Genomic DNA, 24,000 nt, shown 5'->3' on the forward strand with positions numbered 1-24,000 from the left:
TGCCTATGGTTTGTAGGATTCTAAATTAATGGGAAAAACTTGACAAGATTACTTGGTTGTTTTTAAGTCAGTAGATATGTTTGTTTGGTCCAGTTCTCTTGCACAGAGCTGACTCATTAGAAAAGATCCTGATGCTGGGAAAGAGTGAAGGCAGGAGGAGAAGGGGATGACAGGATGAGATGGTTGGATGGCATCACCAAGTCAATAGACATGAGTTTGAGCAAGTTCTGGGAGATAGTGAAGGACAGGGAAGCCTGGCATGCTTCACTCCATGGGGTCGCAAAGAGTTCGACATGACTGAGCAACTGAACAACAACAACTTGCCTACCAAGGGAAAGAGAAGGGGCTGAGCTGAGAGGCTGCCAAGGGTGGAGGTGGGGGCATCCTTGAGTCTTGGGTATAGGAAGGATCAGAAAGAGAGAGAGAGTACACATTGAGGGCTTTAGTCAACCCCAAACAAACTGTAACATGGCTCAGAGTAAACCCAGGCTGGTGGACAAATGGGCCCCCACCCCTCAAGGATGCTCCTGGCCCTCCCCCGCCGACCAGTGCAATTCTAGAGCCGTCAAGGCCATTTAAGGAACACAGAAGCCAACGGGGGCAGGGACGGGGAGGAGAAGGGAAGGAACTGTCCCTCTGCCTTTCTCGGAAGGCTTCAAAATGAAAGTAAAAGCCAAGCTATCTTTTTCTTTCCTTCTTTAAAAAGAAAGGGTTTTGTGGACTTAGGTATTATAAGTTTTACCAGACTTATGATCCCTAACTGAATCATAACAATGAGTAGAGGTGGGGAGAGGTGACATTTATTGGCTGCCTATCAAATTCCTGAGTAGTTGTATCACACTATAATTCAATGACCATGTATGTAATTACCTTTGCTCCTTTCTGCCATATTCAGCCAGACTCAGAGCAGATGCTCCATGAGGAGGTCTTGGATAAAGGAGTTAATGAACACTGAAAAGTCTGTCGATACTTTTTGTTAGTTATTTCATGTCATCTCAGGAGGAAGACGTGACTATTCCTGTTTCACAACTTAATTGAGGCTCTAAGGGTTAAATATCTTCCAAGTTCACCCAACTGGTAAGATAGAATTCAAGCACAATCTGAAGGTAGCTTTTACTTTCAGCATAAGGAAGGGGTTTGCAAAGAGGAGAAGAACAAGGAAAAGTTTTCAAGTCTAGGGAACAGCATGTGTGGAGGCTCAGAGTACATGTTTGGATTGAAGCTGGATGTTGAGAGACCAGAGGAGGCAGAGGGAAAGCTGTCAAGGTGAGTGTGAAGCCAGCTCTGGATTGACTCAGCAACAGTGAAGAGTGTCCAGAAAAGGCCACGGCCACAACTGTGCATTAGGAGCAGAGCCTGGAGAGGAGGGGTGGTGAGGGCAGGGGATGATCAATGAGCCCACAGTAGCGCCTTCACTGGGGGCCCCAGTGAAGGCCAGGACACATGTTGGTACAGTCTCTGAACAGGCTTTCTTTTGTCTTTATTCCTGAATCCACACCGTTTACTCCAGTTTGCTGCCACACATGTCCACTATACTTGCGACCAGCTTGAGTACACCAATCACTGTCCATTTCACCAGTTTGCCCTTCCTCCTGGAATCTCTCATCTCCTTCAGATTCTAAGGCACCACTGCCTCCTAATCACCCTTTGTCTCCTCCCTTGTGCTGTTCTTTCCTGCTCAGTATCTAAGTGGGCAGAGTAGAAAAGATTCTGATGCTGGGAAAGATGGAAGCCAAAAGGAGAAGGGAGCAGCAGAGGATGAGATGGTTAGATAGCATCACTGACTAAGTGGACATGAATTTGAGCAAGCTCCAGGAGATAGTGAAGGACAGAGGAGCCTTGTGTGCTGCAGTCCATGGGGTCACAAAGCCTTGGATGTGACTTAGCAACTGAACAACAACAACAACATCTAAGTGAAACCCTTAAGATAAAGGCTCTGCCATATCCGTCATCTTCCCAGCAGCAATCCTGTCTATGCCCAAGGCTTTGACTCATTTCTGGGAGGGACAAGGATAAGGCACCATAGGGAACTTCTCTGGTAGTCCAATGGCTAAGATTCCCTGCTCCCAATGCAGGGGTCCCGGGTTCAATCCCTGGTCAGGGAACTAGATCCCACATGCCATAACTAAAGATCCCAAGTGCTGCAACTGAGACCCAGCCCAGCCAAATAAAATGAATACATAAATATAAATATTTTAAAAAGGAAGTAGGCCCCCTAGACAGCCCTGCCCTGGTGAAGTGCTTCAGAACCCTCCCAGCCCAAAATTCTGGTGGCCACAACATCTCCAAAGGATGTGGCAGAGAACTTGAGCAAAGTCCTTCCCAGACTCAACCTCCAGGGTCAGGGTCAGGGTTCCACTAGGAAGCTGAGCCAAGGAAAAACACAGAAGTTCTCCAAAGGAACAATTTACATGGCCAATAAGCCTACAAGAAGAAAATGGTCAACTTCACTACAAAGCAAAGATTTTCAAAACAAAGCAAGATACTATTTATCTTTACTTATCGCATGACATCCCCTCTGTGATGTTAAGCGATGCAGCTGGTATTGGTTGGGGAATAAGATGCTAATGGGCGTTTACTGAGTATCTTATTTCTAAGGGATAATTTGAAAATGTACCTTAGGGATCATGGGCTGAGTCATACCATTTCAATGATTATTCTTCTAGTTACTAACCCTAAAGTAAAGGACTCTGATGCAGATTTTTGTTAAAAAAATTTATTTACAGCAATGTCTATTACATCATTATCTATTATAACGAAAAATTGGGGAAAGCCTGTCTAAGAATAGAAGAATAGGAGACTGGTTAGATGGCTAGAGTATTCCATAAAATTGAATATTGATCAGTCATTAGAATAGAAATGGCCCATAGAATAAATCTAAATAGTTATTTGGGAAAAGACCAAAATGTTAACAATGTTTATCTGAGTGGCAGGGTTAAGGGAGATTTTCCTCCTTTGGTCTGTCTATATTTTCTAAATGTTGTACCATAAAGAGGCATTCCTGATATAATGTTTAAACACAGTAAAAGTATATGCTATAAAAATAAAACCTTAGGTGTGCCCTGCACCTTGGAGAACCCAGGCAAAATCACTAATAATTCCCAAGCTGGGATTCCCCACACTCTTGTGGTCAAAATGCTTAACAAAAATGATCTTGATGTCATTTTTGTGTTGCTAGAAAATGTCATTTTAGTGTTACACTAGCCATCCAAGACACCAGGTCTCCTATGAAACAAGTAAAATTGGTTTGATAAAATTTCTTGCCCTGTGTACAGTTCTTATTGCCTCTTTCTTTAAAACATAATCATTTTAGGGACTTCTCTGGTGGTCCAGTGGTTAAGAGTTCATCTTCCAATGCAGTGGGCTCAGGTTCAATGCTTGGTTGCAAACTAAGACTCCCACATGCCGTGGGGCAACTAAGCCCACACATCACAAGGAAGATCCAGTTCAGTCAAAAAAATAAGAATAAACTAAATTCTTTTTAAAAAGATAATCATTTGAGTTAGGCAGCTGGTTCGCCAGGCAAGTTTTTCACTCTGTGACATTCTTGAGGAAGAGCCCTCAAAAGCACCTTGGGACAAGTCTGAAGACCACCGTCTTGATAGATAGATAGGTCCCCTCCTACTATAATATCTTCAAAACACATGGGAACAGTCCTGAAGGGTGGAGTGTGGAGTGGGGGGCACACCTGTCAGGGCAGGTGCTACCCAGGTCCGGGATCTCATATAGTTAACCTCTCTGAGCTTCCATTTCCTCCAGAACATGGAGGTGACTGATGCCTGCCTTCACCACTCTGCTCATTCTAGAATATTCTTCAAGAGAAGCAGTGTGGCGACCACTAGGCTGTGTCCCTCAGCCCTGGGTGTACTTTCAGCCCTGCCACTCACAGCCTCAGTGACTTGGGCCCATCTCCTCTTCTGTAAAGTCATCCCCACCCGGCAGAGTCACCACCGAGGTGACACTGGGTGGGAGCCACCTTGGCTCTGTCCCTGCCCCGCCCCCCAACCCCCCGCCCTGGACACACCTATGGGGAATGAATGGGCTTCCTGGTTTTCTAGCATCAGCAGCCAGTGCCACCTGCCCCTGCCCACTGCCTCCCTGAAAAGATAGCAGTTGCTCTGATTGCTGCAGAATCATGGTATAGAGGGTTGAATTGTGTTTTGCCAATGCAGGAAATGTGGGTTCAATCCCTGGATTGGGAAGATCCCCTGGAGAAGGAAATGGCAATCCACTCCAATATTCTTGCCTGGGAAATCCCATGGACAGAGGAGCCTGGTGGGCTGCAGGCCACTGGGTCACAAAGAGTTGGACACAACTTAGCCACTAGACAACAACAATAAAAGATATGTCCAAGTCCTAACACTTGTATGCTTGAGTGTGACCTTATTTGGAAATATAGTATAGATATAATTAAGAATCTCAAAATCAGATCCTTCTAGAATTAGGTTGGGCCTTAAATCCCATGACTGGCATCCTTATAAGAGAAAGGTAAGGGGCATTTGACACAAATTCAGGGGAGAAGACCATGAGAAGACAGGCAGAGACGAGAGTGATGCCACACAGCCAAGGAATGCCATGAAGCACCGGAATCCAGAGGGGGCAATGAGAAACTTTGGAGGGACTGGACCCTGGTGGTATCTCGTTTCAGACTTCCGGCCTCCATCACTATGAGAGAATACACCTCTGTTGTTTGAAACCACCAAGTTTATGGTCATTTGTTACAGCAGCCCCAAGAAATACACACACACAGACACCCCCACTTAGAGCAAGTGGTAAAGAAAGTGGGCTCTGCAGCCTGACGCTGTGGGTTCCCATCCCAACTCCTCCACCTGATGGATGGAAAGCTTCAACTACTTAGTTCATGTCTCCATGCCTCAGTTTCCCCATGCATAAAATGGAAAATCAGTAACAGCACTTCTTTCCAGGGTTGCTGGGAAATTTAAATAACAGATATCATTTAGAACACTGTTTAGCACATAGTAGGCCCTCAATGAACACCAGCAATTTTGAGCATTAGGGTCATACTCAGGCTACAGGGTGGAGAAGAAAATGGCATCCCATTCCAGTATTTTTGCCTGGAAAATCCTATGGACTGAGGAGCCTGGCAGGCTACAGTTCATGGGGTCACAGAGTCAGACAGGATTAAGCAGCTGAGCACAGGCTACAAGGAGTTGTGACTTTCGGAATTGTTAGACCCAGAAGATTCAGTTGTCAATAATCCAGTTGCGTCCAAAGCTATGTATGGCTTTGTCAGTTCTGAAATTGTCTCAAGTGTTTGAATATCTATCACTGTAGTTGTCGTTTAGTCATTAAGTTGTGTCTAGCTCTTTGAGGCCACTCTCCAGGCCGAGCCTCCCCACCAGCCTTAGGCTGTGGTTCTTTCTGCCTAATTCCCATGTTTCCATCTAATCAACAAGACTATAAACTGGCTTATTCATCTTGTCTGGCTCAGAGCACCTGCCTGGGCAGAGCCAAGCCTCCTGTGTTTGCAGAATGAGTAAATTTATTACTCTGCATAAAACATCACTTCTTTTTTAATTGCTCTAAATTTACATCACCTACATTCCAAAGGTTAGATTACCCCTTTGGCTATTGTGAACAAATCCATTCTGGTCTTCACCACAGTTTTATAACATCGAACATTTCCGCTTCCACTTTGGCCTTTCTAGGTTCCAGAACTCCCCAGACCACTTGGGGCCCCTGAGGCAGCCCTTCCAAGAGAAACACTCAGTCCCTGTTCTCCGCTGCCATTCTGAGCAGCTCCCCTCCCCCACCCTTCCTAAGAACACTTTGGAACTTCGCGTCTGCAGGGCAGGAATGACTCCAGTCCTCATAGTAGGAACTTTGTGGCCCCTGCAGCAGTGGAGAGTGGAGAATCTAGACCATGTCCCTGTCTTTGTCCTCCTTCCTGAGCCCAGACCTCTAGGAAAGCTCCATCCAGAAATTCCATGCTCACCCCAAGCTCAACAGGCCTGCCTGGAGCCCACTGTCAACCACCAAAAAGTCTCTTGCTTCTTGAGTCACGCAGGCTCTAAAACCATCTATCTTGGTGCCTCCACAGCCTATCCTCAAGAGGAAACACCTCTCCTTTTCTAGGGGAATTGGGTTCCCAGACAGACCCTCACGGCCTCCTGCCAGCGTTAGGGGAAGGACACTGACAGAAACCACCCACCTGGCCATACACCATAGTAAGCATTTGCATGTTATTTCATGACAGGAGGTCCTGGTAAGGAACATGGAACTAACAAGCCACCACCAACCAGAAGAATTAGGGAAAGGTCAAAAGGAGACACCACAGGTCCAATCATCTCTCAGAATCCTTCTCTCTGGCATCCATCTTGGCTGAGCCACTAGGAAGGACCCTGAGTCAGAATGGTTGGCCAAAGACAGCCTGGAAACTAATCCCATCACCAAAAAACCCGAGCCAGGGAGCCACGTGGCAGAGCAGTCCTCCTGGGTTCCCCTACCCTACCGCTCTGCACCCGGACGCCTCTTCCCAATGAAGTCTCTTGCTGCGTCAGACTGTGTGTCTCCTCAAGCAGTTCAATTCTGAGTGATGAGCAGGAGCCCACTCTCAGGCCCTGGAAGGGGTCTCCCTTCCTGCCAAACCAGATGGGTTCTCAGTATGTCTGTCTTACCAGGGTGACCCACCCCTGCTCTGTCCTTGGACGCTCTCTGGTGTCTCCATCTGGTTTTAATGCTCCTGTTGCCTGAAGATGCTCTCGCACCAGCACGCCTTCCCCACCGGACACATGCCCCTCACCTTCAGGGCATTCCTACACCTTGACTCCCCTGCATAGCCCTGCAGTGTTTTTCTACTTTCTCTGGCTGGCATTCCTTGTCCCTACTGTTCACTTGTCCAGGACCTCATCAGTCTTCATGGTGGGAACTGGGGAACCCAGAGGAGGGAGCAGATGAGAAACAAAGAAAACCACAGATGCCACCCTTGGTGTCTGCTCTGATGTCTGAACCCCCCCCCCGAGAACCCAGAATACACGCAGGGGGGTGGAGGTATTACAGAGGGCTGAGGGCCTCCAGTGTGGACTCAAGGGCAGCACAAACCTAGAGTCAGATGAGTGAGGTCGTGGTGATCGTCATATGATTACCAGTCACACTGTTCCCAGATAAGTCACTCACCCTCTCTGACCCTTGCTTTCCTATCTGCCTTCCTTTCCTTTCACAATCTTCCTAAAAAAAGTCATACAGACTGCATGCTGTGAAATGTCTTTGTAAATAGCAGATCCTTCTTTGAGTCAGGGGCAGTGGGTCGTGGGGTGTCCTGAGACCTGGAGTTCCCTGGAATGGCCCTACTTGCCTGACCTCTTCACGCCTGACAGCTGTCTGCACTTATCAGGACAGACGCTTTTCGACTCCTTAGTGTGCTAATGGATCCAACATGATGTTTTTCCTCACAGTTATGAGCATCTTGCCAACAGGAGTCTTTGCTTGTGTGGGTGGGATCTCTAAGGCATGACAGGAGGCACAGAGGCAACACACTTGCTGACTTCTGGATCCTTCCTCATCGTCATTGCCCTCAGCTTCTGGTTGGGGAGCTGGGAGGGGCGGACCCCTCCTACGGCTGACCCCCGCCATAGCTTCCTTTTCTCTGTATATTACCTTAGAGCTAATATGTCTGTAATTAATGTATTTTCATAATGTCCCTAAATCCACTAAGTTTACACCCCCAGTCCTGCCCCCTCTCCCCTCAGGTTCTCTCAGCCAGAGCCACTACCCCCACCACATCCTGGTAGAGGAGAAGGAAGTAGATCAAGGCATGGTGGACTGAGGTTGCCTCTAAGGACCTAAGTTCCCATGTGGGTTATCTCACGGCTGCGCTTGAAGACTTCCAGAGACACCCCCACCTTCAGCTCCCACCCTCAACCCACCGTGACCCCTCACCACATACCCTGCAGGCCCATTCAACTCAAGCGATGCCACTTTCAACTGGCTGGCACCTTGGGTTCACTCCCCCAGTGCCCCTCACGGGAGCACCCACTTTTCCCACCCCTTCCCCCAGGGTGCTTCCCTGTTGCTAGGGAATCAGAAAATCTGAACTCATGGGAATCAGCTTATAACCAGTCTCTTCCCAGACAAACGGCGGTGACAAGGTTTTTTTTGTCTGTTTTCTTTCTGGCTGCCCTGAGCTTCTTTCTGGATCTTGCTTCTCCACTTAGGGACTGAACTTGTGCCCCCAACATTGGAAGCCCAGAGTCTTAACCACTGGACTACCAGGGCAGTCCCTCCATGACAAGCTATAACAAGGACCACAGAGCCTGCCTCCCCCTCAAGCCCTTCCCCGATCTCTAACTAGAGGGGCTATCCCTGGCACCCCTGAGGCTCTCCCCAGGCCAGGAGGGAAGCTACTGGACACCCTTTGGGCTCCTGCCCTCCGGGCCAGGGCCAGCAGCCTGTGCAGTGTCTCCATGAAATTTGGAAAGAGCTGACCCGACACTTAGGCCAATGCAACCCCCAGGATGAAGGCAGGCAGAGACTACCGCCCAGATGAAGAAAAAGCCCCCTTGGGGAGGGTGGATTCCAGCAAACCATCAACAACATAGCACGGCCCAGGCCCCTCCCTCCGCACCCATGGGTCTCCAGGGTGACCCCTTTAGCTCCCAAAGACAGGATGAGGTCATGGCCGGGGTGTCCCTCCCTTGAGCAGCCCCCTCCCCTGAAAAGAGAAGGAGGGAAGAAAGAAGAGAGGTGAGCCCCTTGAAGCCCTGCCTGAGGCCAGCACACACCAGGACCACTGGGGACCAGGGCCGGGTCTCACTCACCGAATGATACAGATGTGGTAATGGCCGTGGATGAGGCAGTGATGGGTACCCAGAGCCAGAAAACCATCGGCAGGATCCAGGTCACCAGCATCTCCCTGAGCGTGAGGCCCTGGCTGTAGGGCCTGCCCACATCAGGAGAGACTAAGAAATGAGTGCTTCCCAGGGAGGGATCAGCTATATAAAGCACCCTGGAGACCTTTGCCTTGGGAAGGACAGTGTCTGGCCCAGGGTGGAGGTGAGTGTATAGGGCTGAGTAGGTGACACATGCTGACCAGGGGGAGGTGGTCAAAGGGCAGCCAGGCCACCCTCCTCTTCTCTAAGAGACCAGAACCAGCCTCCGCAGGGTCTCTAGACAACGGAAGCCAGAGTCACGGGTGGGGCAGGGCAGGAGGGAGGGACAGGCAGTCAGAGGTGTCGAAGTATATGACGGTTGCCAAGAGGCAGGGACCAACAAATGCCAGGAAGATGGTGACTGTGAAGGGAGGGGTGCCAGAGCCCTGGCAGGAGCTGCAGGCCAGGCCAGGCCGAGGGAAGAACCCTCCACCTTTGCCCCCGAGAGGCTTCGCTTCTGGTCTTCTTTCCCCGTCATCCACCCAATGCTGGCCCCTTCCGAAGAAGGGCAGTGGCTTCCTCCCTGAGGCCGCCTCTGACCACTAGTGCCTCTCCCGGGTGGGGCTGCCTCTCACACCTGAGGCTTTATGGTCCTGGTCTCCACCCTCACAGTGGCCGCTGCCAGTACCCTCTTCTGTCCCGAACAAAAGTCCCAGGGGCTTTCTGACACCCCCACCCAAGGAAGCAGGTTGTGCCAGCCCTGACCCCCCTCAGCTCTGGTCTGACGGGCCTGGCTGCCCACAGTAGTGGGAATGAGAGGGCCCCAGGTACGGCAGGCTCTGGCAGGTGTGTGTCTGCCACCGAGGCTTCTAGTCTCAAGGTCTTTGGGGATGCTTGGCTTACCCATCAGAGCCAAAGGCAGCTCTGACCATTAAGGCCAGTGGCGGCAGTCACCACTCCGGTGGGTGACCCTGCCAGAGTCACCCACCACCCAAAGCCAGCTCTGAGCTCTTAACATTAAGGGGCACAGATGACAAACTTCACAGGCTCCCACCCCCTGCTCCCACCCACTTCCTGAAAACAGGGTCCTCCACTCTTTACATTTCCTTTGAAGCCAGTCGTGGCTCTTGAGAGCTGGCCAAAGAGCCCTTCCTTCCTCAGTGGAAGAAACCAGCACTCCCAGAGGCCCCCACAGCCTCTCTTCCAATGTACTTGCTCCTCAACCGATGGGAGTGTGAGGAAAAAAAAGGCACAGAGCAGGATTTCTGTTTTGTTTTGTTTACAACAAATATTACATTATGTACAGCTGGTTGAACTGGAGACTTGCAGACATCCTGTCCCCAGGTGAGGTCTTCCTGCAAAGGAGGCCGGGCTCCTGGCTTCACAGGTTACAGCAGAGATGGGGGTGAGCCAGGGAGAGGAAGGGGGAGGGGAGATGGGGGAGGGGTAGGAAGTGGGGGGCACTACGGGAGAGGAGGGAGAGTTAGGGGAATGGGGAAGAGGGGCAGAGGGAGCTTTCCCACCTCAGGGCCCCTCTTCCCCTCATCTTCAGGGACCTGGGAACCTACCTGCCACCCCCCACCCACCGGGATCCAGGGCCCTTAGGGGTGACAGGAAGGATGGGGACTCAGAATGGGGGACCTGGTCTAGGGAACCCCAGTTGGGGGTCCTAAGATGCAGGGGGCATCTGTACCTACTTAGGGAGGGAGGGTGGGGAGATGGGAGGATTTAGGAGTGGGGCATGCAGATGTGGGGGGCAGGGGGATTTAGGGTTGAGGGTAAAACGATGAGGAAGGGGAAAGTATGGAAACAGGGAGACACAGGGCGGGAGTGTGGGGGAGGAGGGACTTAAGAAGAAGTGGGTTCAGAGGGGAGAGGGTTAAGAAGTGGTGGAGGGGCGCAGCAGGGAGTTATGGAAGGAGAGGGGAGGAGGCTGGGACAGGCTGCAGGCTGCTTACAGGTACGGGGGAGGGGGGCGGCGGGGGCGGGGGTGGGGGGGTGGGGAGGACCTGGCTGGCAGTAGGGATGCACACAGGAAAAGGAGAGGCAGAGGCCTGAGCCTCAGGGAAGGACATGGGGACTGGGGATGTGAGTGAAGCCATATGAGCATGAAGGCCGACACAGGAAGGTGCATCAGGACAGAGGTCGGACCCAAGACATCTGGTTTCACTATAACCAACAGGAGGTATCAGGAGCAGTGGGCCACTTGCATTTTGCAGGTGACAAAACCGAAGTTCAGAGAAGTTACTGACTTGCCCAACGTCCCACAGTGGAAGAACGTGGATTTGAACTGGGTCTCCAGGTGGGTTTCACCCAAGATGGGGGAAGGATGAGGGTAGGCGGAGGTCCGTTATGCCCCAGGAAACCAGGAGACTGAGCCGCACGAGCCCGCGCCCATCTCTCCAAAAGCAGTGCAGATGGTTCTCTCCGCTGTCCGGGCAGGTGGAGAGGGCAGTGGGGCTCACAGTGAGGACGAGACCACCTCAGGTCTGTGAATATGCACCTGCCACAGAATTCACAAGATGGGGAGTGAGAACAGGGAACCACACAGCAGGGGCCTGGCTAGGAGGTCACTGCCTCCTGTCCCAGCCAGCCCCCTGCCCTGGGAGAGGGGCATCAGGAGCTGGACCTGTGACAGCTCCTTACCATCAACCCATCCCGACTCCTCACCCTGACATTGGTGTCCACAGTGTTCAAGGCCACAGGGAAGTTTTCTTCGTTAGCTAGAGAGAGAGAGGAAAGAGAACAGGGGGAGGAAGAGGAAGAGGTGGGAGTAAAAGGGGGAGGGAAGGAGAGTGAGGAAGGCAGGGCCTCAGGGGGCTTCCGTGCCCCTGGGGCTGCCCTGCAGGGAGGGCCTGTGCAGGACCTGGGCCTTAGGGGGGTGCATGGAAGCAGCAAGGGCAGGAGGTAAACTCCTGTCTTGGACAAGAGAAGTTCTCTAGTCTCCCCGGGAGGAAATGGCCCTGGGCAGCAGCCCCCACTTCCGCCAGGAGTCAAGACTCACTGTCATCTTCGAAGCCTGAGTTAGAAAAAGTCCCCGCAGTGTTCGCATCCCAGGTCTCAAACCACTTCCTGTCGTCCCCGGACCTGTCAGAAGGGCGCCGCGTCGTCAGGGTACGGTAACCTGGTCCGGGATGCCTTTCGTCTCACCCATCCATCTGCAGCTCACTCACCTGCCTCGGCCTTGCCTATCCCTCCTCCGGGAGCGCATGATGAACACGCTCAGCGCCACCACCAGCAGCAGCAGAAGGAGGGCCCCGGCTCCCGCCAGACCCCCGACCAGCGCCTTCCAGGAGATGGCCACCTCGCAGCGCGGGCCCAAGAACCAGTGCATGTCCGTAGAGAAGCAGCTGGAGGAGGGGGTCCCAGGTCAACACCACCTCACCACCTCCCAGGTCTGGTCCATCGCGCCCCTGGACCATCCTGTTCCTGGCAGGTGGGCGGGGCTCCATCCTGGGCAAGTGGGCGGGGCCTCTGGAATGGTCGACGGTTAGGGGTCAGGGATTGGCCTAGCTGGCTGTGGGCGGGGCCTCACCGGCAAGAAGGACCACTGCTCTGCACAACGCATTGGCCCTGATGGCAGTCAATGGCGCCTTCCACACCCGCTGTGCAGTTGGTGACACAGCGGAGCTGGTTCTCCTCCAGGAAAGGGAAGTAGAAATCCTCAAAATCTTTGGGAGCAGCGCGGCGACAGATGGCTGGGGGGTAGGTAGGGGATTGCAGACGTAAAGACCTCATCCATTCTACTCTGGGGCCTGGCTATGGTAATTCTCAAAATGGATAGAGGACTGCATTTCTGCAGGTGGCGTGTCAGCGGGTAGACCGTGGAATTAGATGAGTGCAGGGAGGCTCCTCACACTCTCCTCACCTTCTCTGGTGATCCTTCCCCACGTGGAAGCTACTAACATGGACCTGAGAGGCAGCCCTGCCAGGTCAGTATCACCTGCCTCCCCAAAAGGTCTCCCCTCCTCCCTGGGAATTTCAATGGACAGATGGGTCCCGGCCACCTGGGGCCACTCAGCCCCTTGCCCCACCTCTCACCTTCAGAAGACAGCTCTGTCCTGGTGTTGTTGTTCACCTTGATGGAGTCAGGCTTGAAACACAGGACTGGGGGGCCACAGGCACGGGTGGAATCGGGGGAGGCACAGGAAGGGACAGAGAGCGCTCTATCAGTACGGGGGAGGTTTGGATGGGCCATGAAGGAAGGCTCCTTGGGCCTCCCTCATGTCCCCTGAACAGCCAGGGGTCCTCAGCCACCCAGGAGACCTTGAGCAGCTCTCTCTCCCGCAGCTCCTAGGCTCTGACAACCCTTCCTTAGGCTCACCCTTGACCCGGCTTTCTGTGGACCTGTCTCTCTTCTCCTGTCCTGCCTGAGGTACCACATGGCTGACACCTGCCCCCCGAAGACCCCTGTGGGTATTGGAGCAGGCTGGGATGGTGGCTGTGACCCTGACCCCTCCCTCCAGCCCCAGGCCCCCAGCCTCTGTTCACCCTGGTCGTTCTGGCAGCTGTTCCCATCCTGGCTGACATTCTGGAGCTCCTCCTTCAAGGCCACCTTCACCTTCTCATACTCCTCCTCCAGCTGGAGGCTGAAGGGTAATTCCAGCAGGACTAGATATTCCACCACGATGCTGCCATTCCTGGGGGCGGGGGTGGGGTGCAGAGAGCCTTAAAAGGTGCCCAGGCCCAAGCCACCATACAACTGTAGAAGGGCATTTCCAGACCAGCCACAGCTATGCGAGTGTTGGCAGGAAGGGGCAGAGGCAATGAGATGGGATTCCAGACTGATTATGTCCAGAAGGGGCTACTAGCTTCTGCCTTGGGCAGCCTGGGTAGGTGGAACAAGGAATGATTGACGTTCTCTTTGTGTTCCCTCAAGCCGTAATCAAACCAGGCCCTTCTGGGCTCTCTGCCTCCCTCTTGCTGACCCGTCCACTAGACCAGTTGCCAACCAGAGAGACCAGCCATGGTCCCGACACCAGGCACCAGGCCTCAGGCACCACCTCCCTGCATCCCCAAACACCCCTCATGGAATAGTTTTCTTGCTTCCTCCGTCCATCCCTCTCTTTATGACATTGAATGATTCCGAAAGCAAGGGATGGCTTCTTTGGCCCTTCTTTGTGCTCCCCACCCACCACCACACACACTTGACACTGCCTCCACAGCCCCGGAAAGGGGTCCTACCTCAGAGAAAGGATCTGCACCTCCTTGAATCCCTGCACGTTTTGGTAAATCTTCTTTATCTGAAATGCCAAGGATCCTGTCTGAACCTCCAACCAGAGGGCACCCCTGGGCCCAAGCTACACTCCAAGGGCATACCCCTGAATTTTGCCCCCTTCCTCCTCACCTGATCCTGGAAGGCTTTCGTGAAATCCTTGTAGACCTGAGAACTGTTGTCATTGAGGTCCGGGGAGAACTCCTGGTTGACAGATACCTCCATGCCCACTTCAGCGTCCACTTTGTCTGCACAACATGCCTTGCTCTGGTCATTTCATGATCTCTTCCTGTCCAACATCACTACCACCACCCTAACCCAGAAGCTGCTCCCACGGACCCTCTCCATGTTCCCTGAGGACTGACTGAATTGCAGGAGAAAGAGAGGTAGGAATTCTGGAAGATGTTGTTCCAAGATGTGAGAAACACTGGAAGTCGGGGTGTCCAGCAGTCAGTTCTGTAGTCTCTCAGCTCTCCCAGTGTGAAGCAAAATAACAAAGGTGCCTATGTCTAGTCCCCAAAACCTGGGAATATGTTACGCTACATGACAGGGAGCAATCAAAGTGGCAGATAGAGCTAAGGGTACTGATCTGCTGATTTAATATTGGAAAATTAACAAGGTATATCCAGTGGGCCTAGTATAATCATAAGGTACATAGAGAGAGGAGGAGGGAGGCAGAAAGGTCAGAATCACTCAAAGAATGATGTAAGTATGGACATAAGGAACAGACATGTAATGCTGCTGGCATCAAAGGGAGCCAGGGGGCCTTGTGACAAATAAGATGGGCAGCTCTCAAGTCTGGGAAAGGGCAAAGGAATGGATTCTCCCCTAGGGCCACCAGAAAGAACCAGCCCTAGGCAACACCTTAATTTTAGCCCTTCAAGACTCATATCAGGCTTCTAATCAACAGAATAACAAAATAATAAATTTGTATTGTTCATCTGCTAAGTTTGTGGTAATTTGCTACAGGAGAAATTAGAACCTAATACAACTCCAAGCAACACAAACTGGGAGATGTCAGAAAAGAGAGTGACCCCAGGGACCTCCTGGAGGTAAGGGTGGAGAGTAGTCATGGTCTGGGGTTGAGGAGAGCACGAGGGAGAAAGCAGAAGAGATTTGGCAAAATGACTGGGCCCATTTGAGGTGGTGGCACCTCCTGAGAGAAGGTGCAGAGATCAACTCACCCATATTTAACTCTTCCTCAGCAAACTCGCATTTGGGGCCATGGAAAGCGCTAGGGCAGGAGCAGCGGCCTTGCGTCCAGGTGCCACCATTTTTACAAGGGCCTGGGTAGCAAGCAAAAAAGGGAAGTTCAGGCCAGGACTCTCCTTGGTCATGGGAATTTAGCAGGAGAGGGAGGAGAGGCAACAAGGAAGCAGGTGGTCCAGACCTGGGGTGGTGGTCTCCCTGGACTGTGTGGTCGTCTGGGTTGTGGTTGAAGTTGTCCTGGATGACGTAACGGTGGAGAGCGTCGTGGTGGTGCCCGCTGGTATCCCTGAAACACTGCTTATGGGTGGGCTGGGGGTTGTCAACTTGCTTGTAGTCACCATGGAAGATGAAGAGCTGCTACTTGGTTTCGTGGTCAGTGGGAGGCTAGTGAAGCCCGTTACGTGTGGGGTAGTTACAAAGTTGGTGCTGATCCAGGTCCCAGTGGTGGATCTTTGTGTGCTCGGGAAAACCGTGCTAATGGGAGTGGTCCCAGGGCTGATAGAACTAGGAGCAGCAGTCTGGTTGGTGGGGTGAGTGTCCAGAATGGAAGTAGAAGTGTCCGGTGTTACAGGGAACAGAGTTGTCGTGGTTGTGGGATTGGGAGAGGTGGCCATCTCAGTAGTAGAGGTGAAAACTGATAACGGGACAGTGGGCATCGAGGTAACTTCAGGATTTGGACCCACTTCGATACATGGTGTCGTGGGAGAGGCAGACACTATTGTAACTGATACGGACTCTGGACACGGGGTGGTGGAAGACAGAGTTAACACGGTGGTTGTTCGGGTAGGAGAGGTTGTTAGGGAAGTCACGGTCGGGGAAGTTCTGGTTGTTTCAGTCGATGAAAAAGTAGGAAAGGTAGTGACAGAAGGGCCTGTGTTTTCTGTGCTGGACATCTGAGAGGAGGTAGAAAAAGAGCTGCTTGTCGGGGAGACCCCTGAACTTGGGCCAGTAGAAGACAGAGATGATATTGTTATTGCAGGTATTGAAGAGGAGATGATGGTACCGAAAGGGGTACTTATTGCATTAGTAGAGGTACTCAATATTGGGAAAGCTGAAGAGGGAGAGACGCCTGAAGTACTGAGAGCTGTTATGGAGGCGGGTGCTGTTGCCATCTGTGTGGTCCCAGTCTTGGCAGCTTCTGGGGTGGAGGGAGTGCGAGAGGATGCTGTGATCAAGGTGGCATGGGGAGACGTATGCGTGGGAGTGGCGACCTCAGTCCTGGTTGTGGTAAACGTCCCCGTCGGAGATGGAGGGGTGGACGTGGACTGGGCGGCAGGGATCGTGGGTAGGGTAAACAGAGGGGTGGGGGCTGTGGTTTCAGTGGGTACTGGTTCTGTGGTTGTGAAAGATGGAAATGATACAGGCGAGCTGGGTGCTGTCAAGGTACCACTGGTCACTGGCGTAGAGACTGGAGATGTCTGAAAATGGACTGTACTTGTTTGAGTGGCTGAGGATGTGATGGGAGAAATAGAAGGAATATCTGTTGTTAGAGACCCTACAGAAACGGTACTGATAGGAGTAGCTGTGGTTCTCAAAGCAGATGAAGCAAGCAGGGTTGTGTCCCTCGTCTTGGCTGTTTGTGTAGAAGCTGCAGTGGAGGACAGTCCCATGGAACTAGACTGATACGTATCTATATCAGTGGTGGTGGGTGCCAATGTGGTTTCAGCTGTTTCCTGCATTGAACTAGATGTGCTCAAGGCAGATGAGGTGGTACTGTCTGCCTGAGAGGTCTTGGTACTGCTGGTAGGCATGAGAGAAAGGCCTAAAGATGTAGCTGGAATGCTGGTAGAGAGGAAGGCACTTGCTGTACTTTGGGTGGAAGGGAACACGGATGTGTCACTAGGCCTACTGGCCAAGGTTGTGACAATATTAGAGACTGTGTCTGTATTATGGGTGGTGGAGGAAGAAGATATGATATTTGTGCTAGTGGGCGAGGGGCTAGATGGTGCAAGTGTGGAGCTGAGGTCGGGTGTGAAGGTTGAGGAACCAATGGGATTTGCGGATGTGGACTCACTGGTGGCTAGTGTTGGGGTAGGGGCTTCTGTACTGACAGAGGAGGGAGGTGCAGTCGTGGATGTCTGCAGGATGGTGGAGCCAGGAAGGGATGCAGTGACTGCAGTGGTGGCCGAGCTCCCGGTGGAGTCGGTGGTTGAAGAGGTGAGGATCGAAGTGGTTTGCACTGTTGTGGGGGTAAGCGTGGTCACCAAGTGTGTGCTGGCAGCCGGGGTGGTTTCTGCACTGGAGGGCAAGGGCAGAGGGGCTGTGGTCGAGGTGGGTGCTACAGTGTCCATGGGAGTGGTGGTTTCTGTCGTGGGCCTGGTGGAAGTACTGGTGGGAGGTGACGGGACGGAAGTGGGGTAGGGAGTGGGGAAGCTGGATGCAGGCCTCGTGATTCCGGTGGAACTGGAGGTGGGCTCTGTGGTTGTGCTAGGAAGGGATGAGGGCACACTCATGGACGAAGTCAAGGTTCTGGTAGTGATGGGAGTCGAGGTGGTGGGTGAGGCAGAATATAGTGTGCTGGTGGGAGTGGCCGAGGATGTGACTGATGGAGGAGAGGACACCTCCGTGGTGACAGGCTGGCTGGAGGTGTCACTGGGAGGAGTCGCTGTGGTCGTGTGCAGGGCACTGGTGCTTGTGGCCGGTGAGGTGGTACTGTCTTCCTGAGTTGTCCTGGTAGTGCTGGTAGACGCAGAAGTGCCTAGAGATGGAGCTTGAGTGGTGGTAGAGGGGAAGGGAGTCACTGTGCTGTGGGTGATAGTGAAGGTGGATGTCTCAGTAGGCACGGTGACTGAGTTTGTGACCACACTGAAGGTTGTGTCTGTCATATGGGTGGTGGCGGAAGATGGGATGTTATTGGTGGTGGTGGGTGAGGTGCTTGAGAGCACAGGTGTGGAGGTGCGGTCACCTGTGGAGCTCACTGAGCCAGTGGTGCTCGTGGGTGTGGACTCCGTGGTGGCTGGTGTCAGGGTAGGGGCTTCGGTACTGACAGAGGAGGGAGGTGCAGTCGTGGATGTCTGCAGGCTGGTGGCGGCTGGGAGGGATGATGTGAATGGAGATGAGGCTGCGATGCTGGTGGAGTAGATGGTTGAAGAGGTGAGGGCTGTGGTGGTTTGTGATGTTGCTGGGACGAATGTGGTTACCGAATGAGTATTAGAGCCCTTGGTGGTTTGTTCGGTAGAAGTAGTGGGCACAGTTGTGATGGAGGTGGACGAGGTGTCCGTGGGAGTGGCGACCTGGGTGGTGGACCCAGTGGGAGTGCTTGTGGGAGGCGAGGTGCCGGCAGTGGTGTGGGTGGGAGGGAGTGTGGTCGTCTTGGTGGGCGGAGGGCTGGTGTTCGGGTTCGAGGGAGAGGTGGGCTCTGTGCTGGGAGCAGGTGAAGATGTGTGAGGCGTCCCCGTAGACAAGGTGAGGGTACCGGTGGCGATGGGATTCGAGGTGGTGGGTGCGGGAGAATATAGTGTGCTGGTGGGAGTGGCCGAGGATGTGACTGCTGGAGGAGAGGACACCTCCGTGGTGACAGGCTGGCTGGAGGTGTCACTGGGAGGAGTCGCTGTGGTCGTGTGCAGGGCACTGGTGCTTGTGGCTGGTGAGGTGGTACTGTCTTCCTGAGTTGTCCTGGTAGTGCTGGTAGACGCAGAAGTGCCTAGAGATGGAGCTTGAGTGGTGGTAGAGGGGAAGGGAGTCACTGTGCTGTGGGTGATAGTGAAGGTGGATGTCTCAGTAGGCACGGTGACTGAGTTTGTGACCACACTGAAGGTTGTGTCTGTCATATGGGTGGTGGCGGAAGATGGGATGTTATTGGTGGTGGTGGGTGAGGTGCTTGAGAGCACAGGTGTGGAGGTGTGGTCACCTGTGGAGCTCACTGAGCCAGTGGTGCTCGTGGGTGTGGACTCCGTGGTGGCTGGTGTCAGGGTAGGGGCTTCGGTACTGACAGAGGAGGGAGGTGCAGTCGTGGATGTCTGCAGGCTGGTGGCGGCTGGGAGGGATGATGTGAATGGAGATGAGGCTGCGATGCTGGTGGAGTAGATGGTTGAAGAGGTGAGGGCTGTGGTGGTTTGTGATGTTGCTGGGACGAATGTGGTTACCGAATGAGTATTAGAGCCCTTGGTGGTTTGTTCGGTAGAAGTAGTGGGCACAGTTGTGATGGAGGTGGACGAGGTGTCCGTGGGAGTGGCGACCTGGGTGGTGGACCCAGTGGGAGTGCTTGTGGGAGGCGAGGTGCCGGCAGTGGTGTGGGTGGGAGGGAGTGTGGTCGTCTTGGTGGGCGGAGGGCTGGTGTTCGGGTTCGAGGGAGAGGTGGGCTCTGTGCTGGGAGCAGGTGAAGATGTGTGAGGCGTCCCCGTAGACAAGGTGAGGGTACCGGTGGCGATGGGATTCGAGGTGGTGGGTGCGGGAGAATATAGTGTGCTGGTGGGAGTGGCCGAGGATGTGACTGCTGGAGGAGAGGACACCTCCGTGGTGACAGGCTGGCTGGCGGTGTCACTGGGAGGAGTCGCTGTGGTCGTGTGCAGGGCACTGGTGCTTGTGGCCGGTGAGGTGGTACTGTCTTCCTGAGTTGTCCTGGTAGTGCTGGTAGACGCAGAAGTGCCTAGAGATGGAGCTTGAGTGGTGGTAGAGGGGAAGGGAGTCACTGTGCTGTGGGTGATAGTGAAGGTGGATGTCTCAGTAGGCACGGTGACTGAGTTTGTGACCACACTGAAGGTTGTGTCTGTCATATGGGTGGTGGCGGAAGATGGGATGTTATTGGTGGTGGTGGGTGAGGTGCTTGAGAGCACAGGTGTGGAGGTGCGGTCACCTGTGGAGCTCACTGAGCCAGTGGTGCTCGTGGGTGTGGACTCCGTGGTGGCTGGTGTCAGGGTAGGGGCTTCGGTACTGACAGAGGAGGGAGGTGCAGTCGTGGATGTCTGCAGGCTGGTGGCGGCTGGGAGGGATGATGTGAATGGAGATGAGGCTGCGATGCTGGTGGAGTAGATGGTTGAAGAGGTGAGGGCTGTGGTGGTTTGTGATGTTGCTGGGACGAATGTGGTTACCGAATGAGTATTAGAGCCCTTGGTGGTTTGTTCGGTAGAAGTAGTGGGCACAGTTGTGATGGAGGTGGACGAGGTGTCCGTGGGAGTGGCGACCTGGGTGGTGGACCCAGTGGGAGTGCTTGTGGGAGGCGAGGTGCCGGCAGTGGTGTGGGTGGGAGGGAGTGTGGTCGTCTTGGTGGGCGGAGGGCTGGTGTTCGGGTTCGAGGAGAGGTGGGCTCTGTGCTGGGAGCAGGTGAAGATGTGTGAGGCGTCCCCGTAGACAAGGTGAGGGTACCGGTGGCGATGGGATTCGAGGTGGTGGGTGCGGGAGAATATAGTGTGCTGGTGGGAGTGGCCGAGGATGTGACTGCTGGAGGAGAGGACACCTCCGTGGTGACAGGCTGGCTGGAGGTGTCACTGGGAGGAGTCGCTGTGGTCGTGTGCAGGGCACTGGTGCTTGTGGCCGGTGAGGTGGTACTGTCTTCCTGAGTTGTCCTGGTAGTGCTGGTAGACGCAGAAGTGCCTAGAGATGGAGCTTGAGTGGTGGTAGAGGGGAAGGGAGTCACTGTGCTGTGGGTGATAGTGAAGGTGGATGTCTCAGTAGGCACGGTGACTGAGTTTGTGACCACACTGAAGGTTGTGTCTGTCATATGGGTGGTGGCGGAAGATGGGATGTTATTGGTGGTGGTGGGTGAGGTGCTTGAGAGCACAGGTGTGGAGGTGCGGTCACCTGTGGAGCTCACTGAGCCAGTGGTGCTCGTGGGTGTGGACTCCGTGGTGGCTGGTGTCAGGGTAGGGGCTTCGGTACTGACAGAGGAGGGAGGTGCAGTCGTGGATGTCTGCAGGCTGGTGGCGGCTGGGAGGGATGATGTGAATGGAGATGAGGCTGCGATGCTGGTGGAGTAGATGGTTGAAGAGGTGAGGGCTGTGGTGGTTTGTGATGTTGCTGGGACGAATGTGGTTACCGAATGAGTATTAGAGCCCTTGGTGGTTTGTTCGGTAGAAGTAGTGGGCACAGTTGTGATGGAGGTGGACGAGGTGTCCGTGGGAGTGGCGACCTGGGTGGTGGACCCAGTGGGAGTGCTTGTGGGAGGCGAGGTGCCGGCAGTGGTGTGGGTGGGAGGGAGTGTGGTCGTCTTGGTGGGCGGAGGGCTGGTGTTCGGGTTCGAGGGAGAGGTGGGCTCTGTGCTGGGAGCAGGTGAAGATGTGTGAGGCGTCCCCGTAGACAAGGTGAGGGTACCGGTGGCGATGGGATTCGAGGTGGTGGGTGCGGGAGAATATAGTGTGCTGGTGGGAGTGGCCGAGGATGTGACTGCTGGAGGAGAGGACACCTCCGTGGTGACAGGCTGGCTGGAGGTGTCACTGGGAGGAGTCGCTGTGGTCGTGTGCAGGGCACTGGTGCTTGTGGCTGGTGAGGTGGTACTGTCTTCCTGAGTTGTCCTGGTAGTGCTGGTAGACGCAGAAGTGCCTAGAGATGGAGCTTGAGTGGTGGTAGAGGGGAAGGGAGTCACTGTGCTGTGGGTGATAGTGAAGGTGGATGTCTCAGTAGGCACGGTGACTGAGTTTGTGACCACACTGAAGGTTGTGTCTGTCATATGGGTGGTGGCGGAAGATGGGATGTTATTGGTGGTGGTGGGTGAGGTGCTTGAGAGCACAGGTGTGGAGGTGCGGTCACCTGTGGAGCTCACTGAGCCAGTGGTGCTCGTGGGTGTGGACTCCGTGGTGGCTGGTGTCAGGGTAGGGGCTTCGGTACTGACAGAGGAGGGAGGTGCAGTCGTGGATGTCTGCAGGCTGGTGGCGGCTGGGAGGGATGATGTGAATGGAGATGAGGCTGCGATGCTGGTGGAGTAGATGGTTGAAGAGGTGAGGGCTGTGGTGGTTTGTGATGTTGCTGGGACGAATGTGGTTACCGAATGAGTATTAGAGCCCTTGGTGGTTTGTTCGGTAGAAGTAGTGGGCACAGTTGTGATGGAGGTGGACGAGGTGTCCGTGGGAGTGGCGACCTGGGTGGTGGACCCAGTGGGAGTGCTTGTGGGAGGCGAGGTGCCGGCAGTGGTGTGGGTGGGAGGGAGTGTGGTCGTCTTGGTGGGCGGAGGGCTGGTGTTCGGGTTCGAGGAGAGGTGGGCTCTGTGCTGGGAGCAGGTGAAGATGTGTGAGGCGTCCCCGTAGACAAGGTGAGGGTACCGGTGGCGATGGGATTCGAGGTGGTGGGTGCGGGAGAATATAGTGTGCTGGTGGGAGTGGCCGAGGATGTGACTGCTGGAGGAGAGGACACCTCCGTGGTGACAGGCTGGCTGGCGGTGTCACTGGGAGGAGTCGCTGTGGTCGTGTGCAGGGCACTGGTGCTTGTGGCCGGTGAGGTGGTACTGTCTTCCTGAGTTGTCCTGGTAGTGCTGGTAGACGCAGAAGTGCCTAGAGATGGAGCTTGAGTGGTGGTAGAGGGGAAGGGAGTCACTGTGCTGTGGGTGATAGTGAAGGTGGATGTCTCAGTAGGCACGGTGACTGAGTTTGTGACCACACTGAAGGTTGTGTCTGTCATATGGGTGGTGGCGGAAGATGGGATGTTATTGGTGGTGGTGGGTGAGGTGCTTGAGAGCACAGGTGTGGAGGTGCGGTCACCTGTGGAGCTCACTGAGCCAGTGGTGCTCGTGGGTGTGGACTCCGTGGTGGCTGGTGTCAGGGTAGGGGCTTCGGTACTGACAGAGGAGGGAGGTGCAGTCGTGGATGTCTGCAGGCTGGTGGCGGCTGGGAGGGATGATGTGAATGGAGATGAGGCTGCGATGCTGGTGGAGTAGATGGTTGAAGAGGTGAGGGCTGTGGTGGTTTGTGATGTTGCTGGGACGAATGTGGTTACCGAATGAGTATTAGAGCCCTTGGTGGTTTGTTCGGTAGAAGTAGTGGGCACAGTTGTGATGGAGGTGGACGAGGTGTCCGTGGGAGTGGCGACCTGGGTGGTGGACCCAGTGGGAGTGCTTGTGGGAGGCGAGGTGCCGGCAGTGGTGTGGGTGGGAGGGAGTGTGGTCGTCTTGGTGGGCGGAGGGCTGGTGTTCGGGTTCGAGGAGAGGTGGGCTCTGTGCTGGGAGCAGGTGAAGATGTGTGAGGCGTCCCCGTAGACAAGGTGAGGTACCGGTGGCGATGGGATTCGAGGTGGTGGGTGCGGGAGAATATAGTGTGCTGGTGGGAGTGGCCGAGGATGTGACTGCTGGAGGAGAGGACACCTCCGTGGTGACAGGCTGGCTGGAGGTGTCACTGGGAGGAGTCGCTGTGGTCGTGTGCAGGGCACTGGTGCTTGTGGCCGGTGAGGTGGTACTGTCTTCCTGAGTTGTCCTGGTAGTGCTGGTAGACGCAGAAGTGCCTAGAGATGGAGCTTGAGTGGTGGTAGAGGGGAAGGGAGTCACTGTGCTGTGGGTGATAGTGAAGGTGGATGTCTCAGTAGGCACGGTGACTGAGTTTGTGACCACACTGAAGGTTGTGTCTGTCATATGGGTGGTGGCGGAAGATGGGATGTTATTGGTGGTGGTGGGTGAGGTGCTTGAGAGCACAGGTGTGGAGGTGCGGTCACCTGTGGAGCTCACTGAGCCAGTGGTGCTCGTGGGTGTGGACTCCGTGGTGGCTGGTGTCAGGGTAGGGGCTTCGGTACTGACAGAGGAGGGAGGTGCAGTCGTGGATGTCTGCAGGCTGGTGGCGGCTGGGAGGGATGATGTGAATGGAGATGAGGCTGCGATGCTGGTGGAGTAGA

General features: G+C 54.2%; 3 protein-coding genes across 4 annotated transcripts in view; all 3 read right to left on the reverse strand.

Annotated features, from left to right (window-relative positions):
* Nucleotides 1–8,931, reverse strand: part of MUC12 (mucin 12, cell surface associated) — a 29,130-nt gene extending 20,199 nt beyond the window's left edge. The window contains exon 1 of the mRNA XM_060406003.1: nt 8,778–8,931. Within this exon, the coding sequence (XP_060261986.1) occupies nt 8,778–8,868 (91 nt within the window). The 5' untranslated portion in view covers nt 8,869–8,931. The remainder of the gene's footprint in view (nt 1–8,777) is intronic.
* A 1,159-nt stretch (nt 8,932–10,090) lies between these two features.
* LOC105604785 (mucin-3A) lies at nt 10,091–20,315 on the reverse strand. Of its 2 annotated transcripts, none has more exons than XM_027961540.2 (11): nt 15,434–20,315; nt 15,228–15,329; nt 14,176–14,291; nt 14,013–14,071; nt 13,320–13,468; nt 12,870–12,935; nt 12,364–12,526; nt 12,002–12,178; nt 11,833–11,915; nt 11,499–11,551; nt 10,091–11,331 (listed from the first exon to the last, which is right to left on the reverse strand). In XM_027961540.2, exons 1-11 carry the CDS (start codon nt 19,965–19,967, stop codon nt 11,290–11,292), a joined length of 5,544 nt encoding a protein of 1,847 aa, XP_027817341.2. In that variant the 5' UTR covers nt 19,968–20,315; the 3' UTR covers nt 10,091–11,289. The 2 variants fall into 2 exon arrangements, with proteins under 2 accessions (XP_027817341.2, XP_042095887.1); XM_042239953.1 differs by having other exon boundaries at nt 11,475–11,551.
* Nucleotides 20,316–21,620: 1,305 nt separating this feature from the next.
* On the reverse strand, nt 21,621–23,743 carry LOC121817843 (mucin-3A-like). The gene is made up of 5 exons (XM_060405836.1): nt 23,480–23,743; nt 22,360–23,337; nt 22,172–22,264; nt 21,937–22,100; nt 21,621–21,729 (listed from the first exon to the last, which is right to left on the reverse strand). The coding sequence occupies exons 1-5, from the start codon at nt 23,741–23,743 to the stop codon at nt 21,621–21,623; spliced, it is 1,608 nt and encodes a 535-aa protein (XP_060261819.1).
* Nucleotides 23,744–24,000: the final 257 nt, after the last annotated feature.

Source organism: Ovis aries, chromosome 24 (genome assembly GCF_016772045.2).
Source record: "Ovis aries strain OAR_USU_Benz2616 breed Rambouillet chromosome 24, ARS-UI_Ramb_v3.0, whole genome shotgun sequence".
Lineage (NCBI taxonomy): Eukaryota > Metazoa > Chordata > Mammalia > Artiodactyla > Bovidae > Ovis > Ovis aries.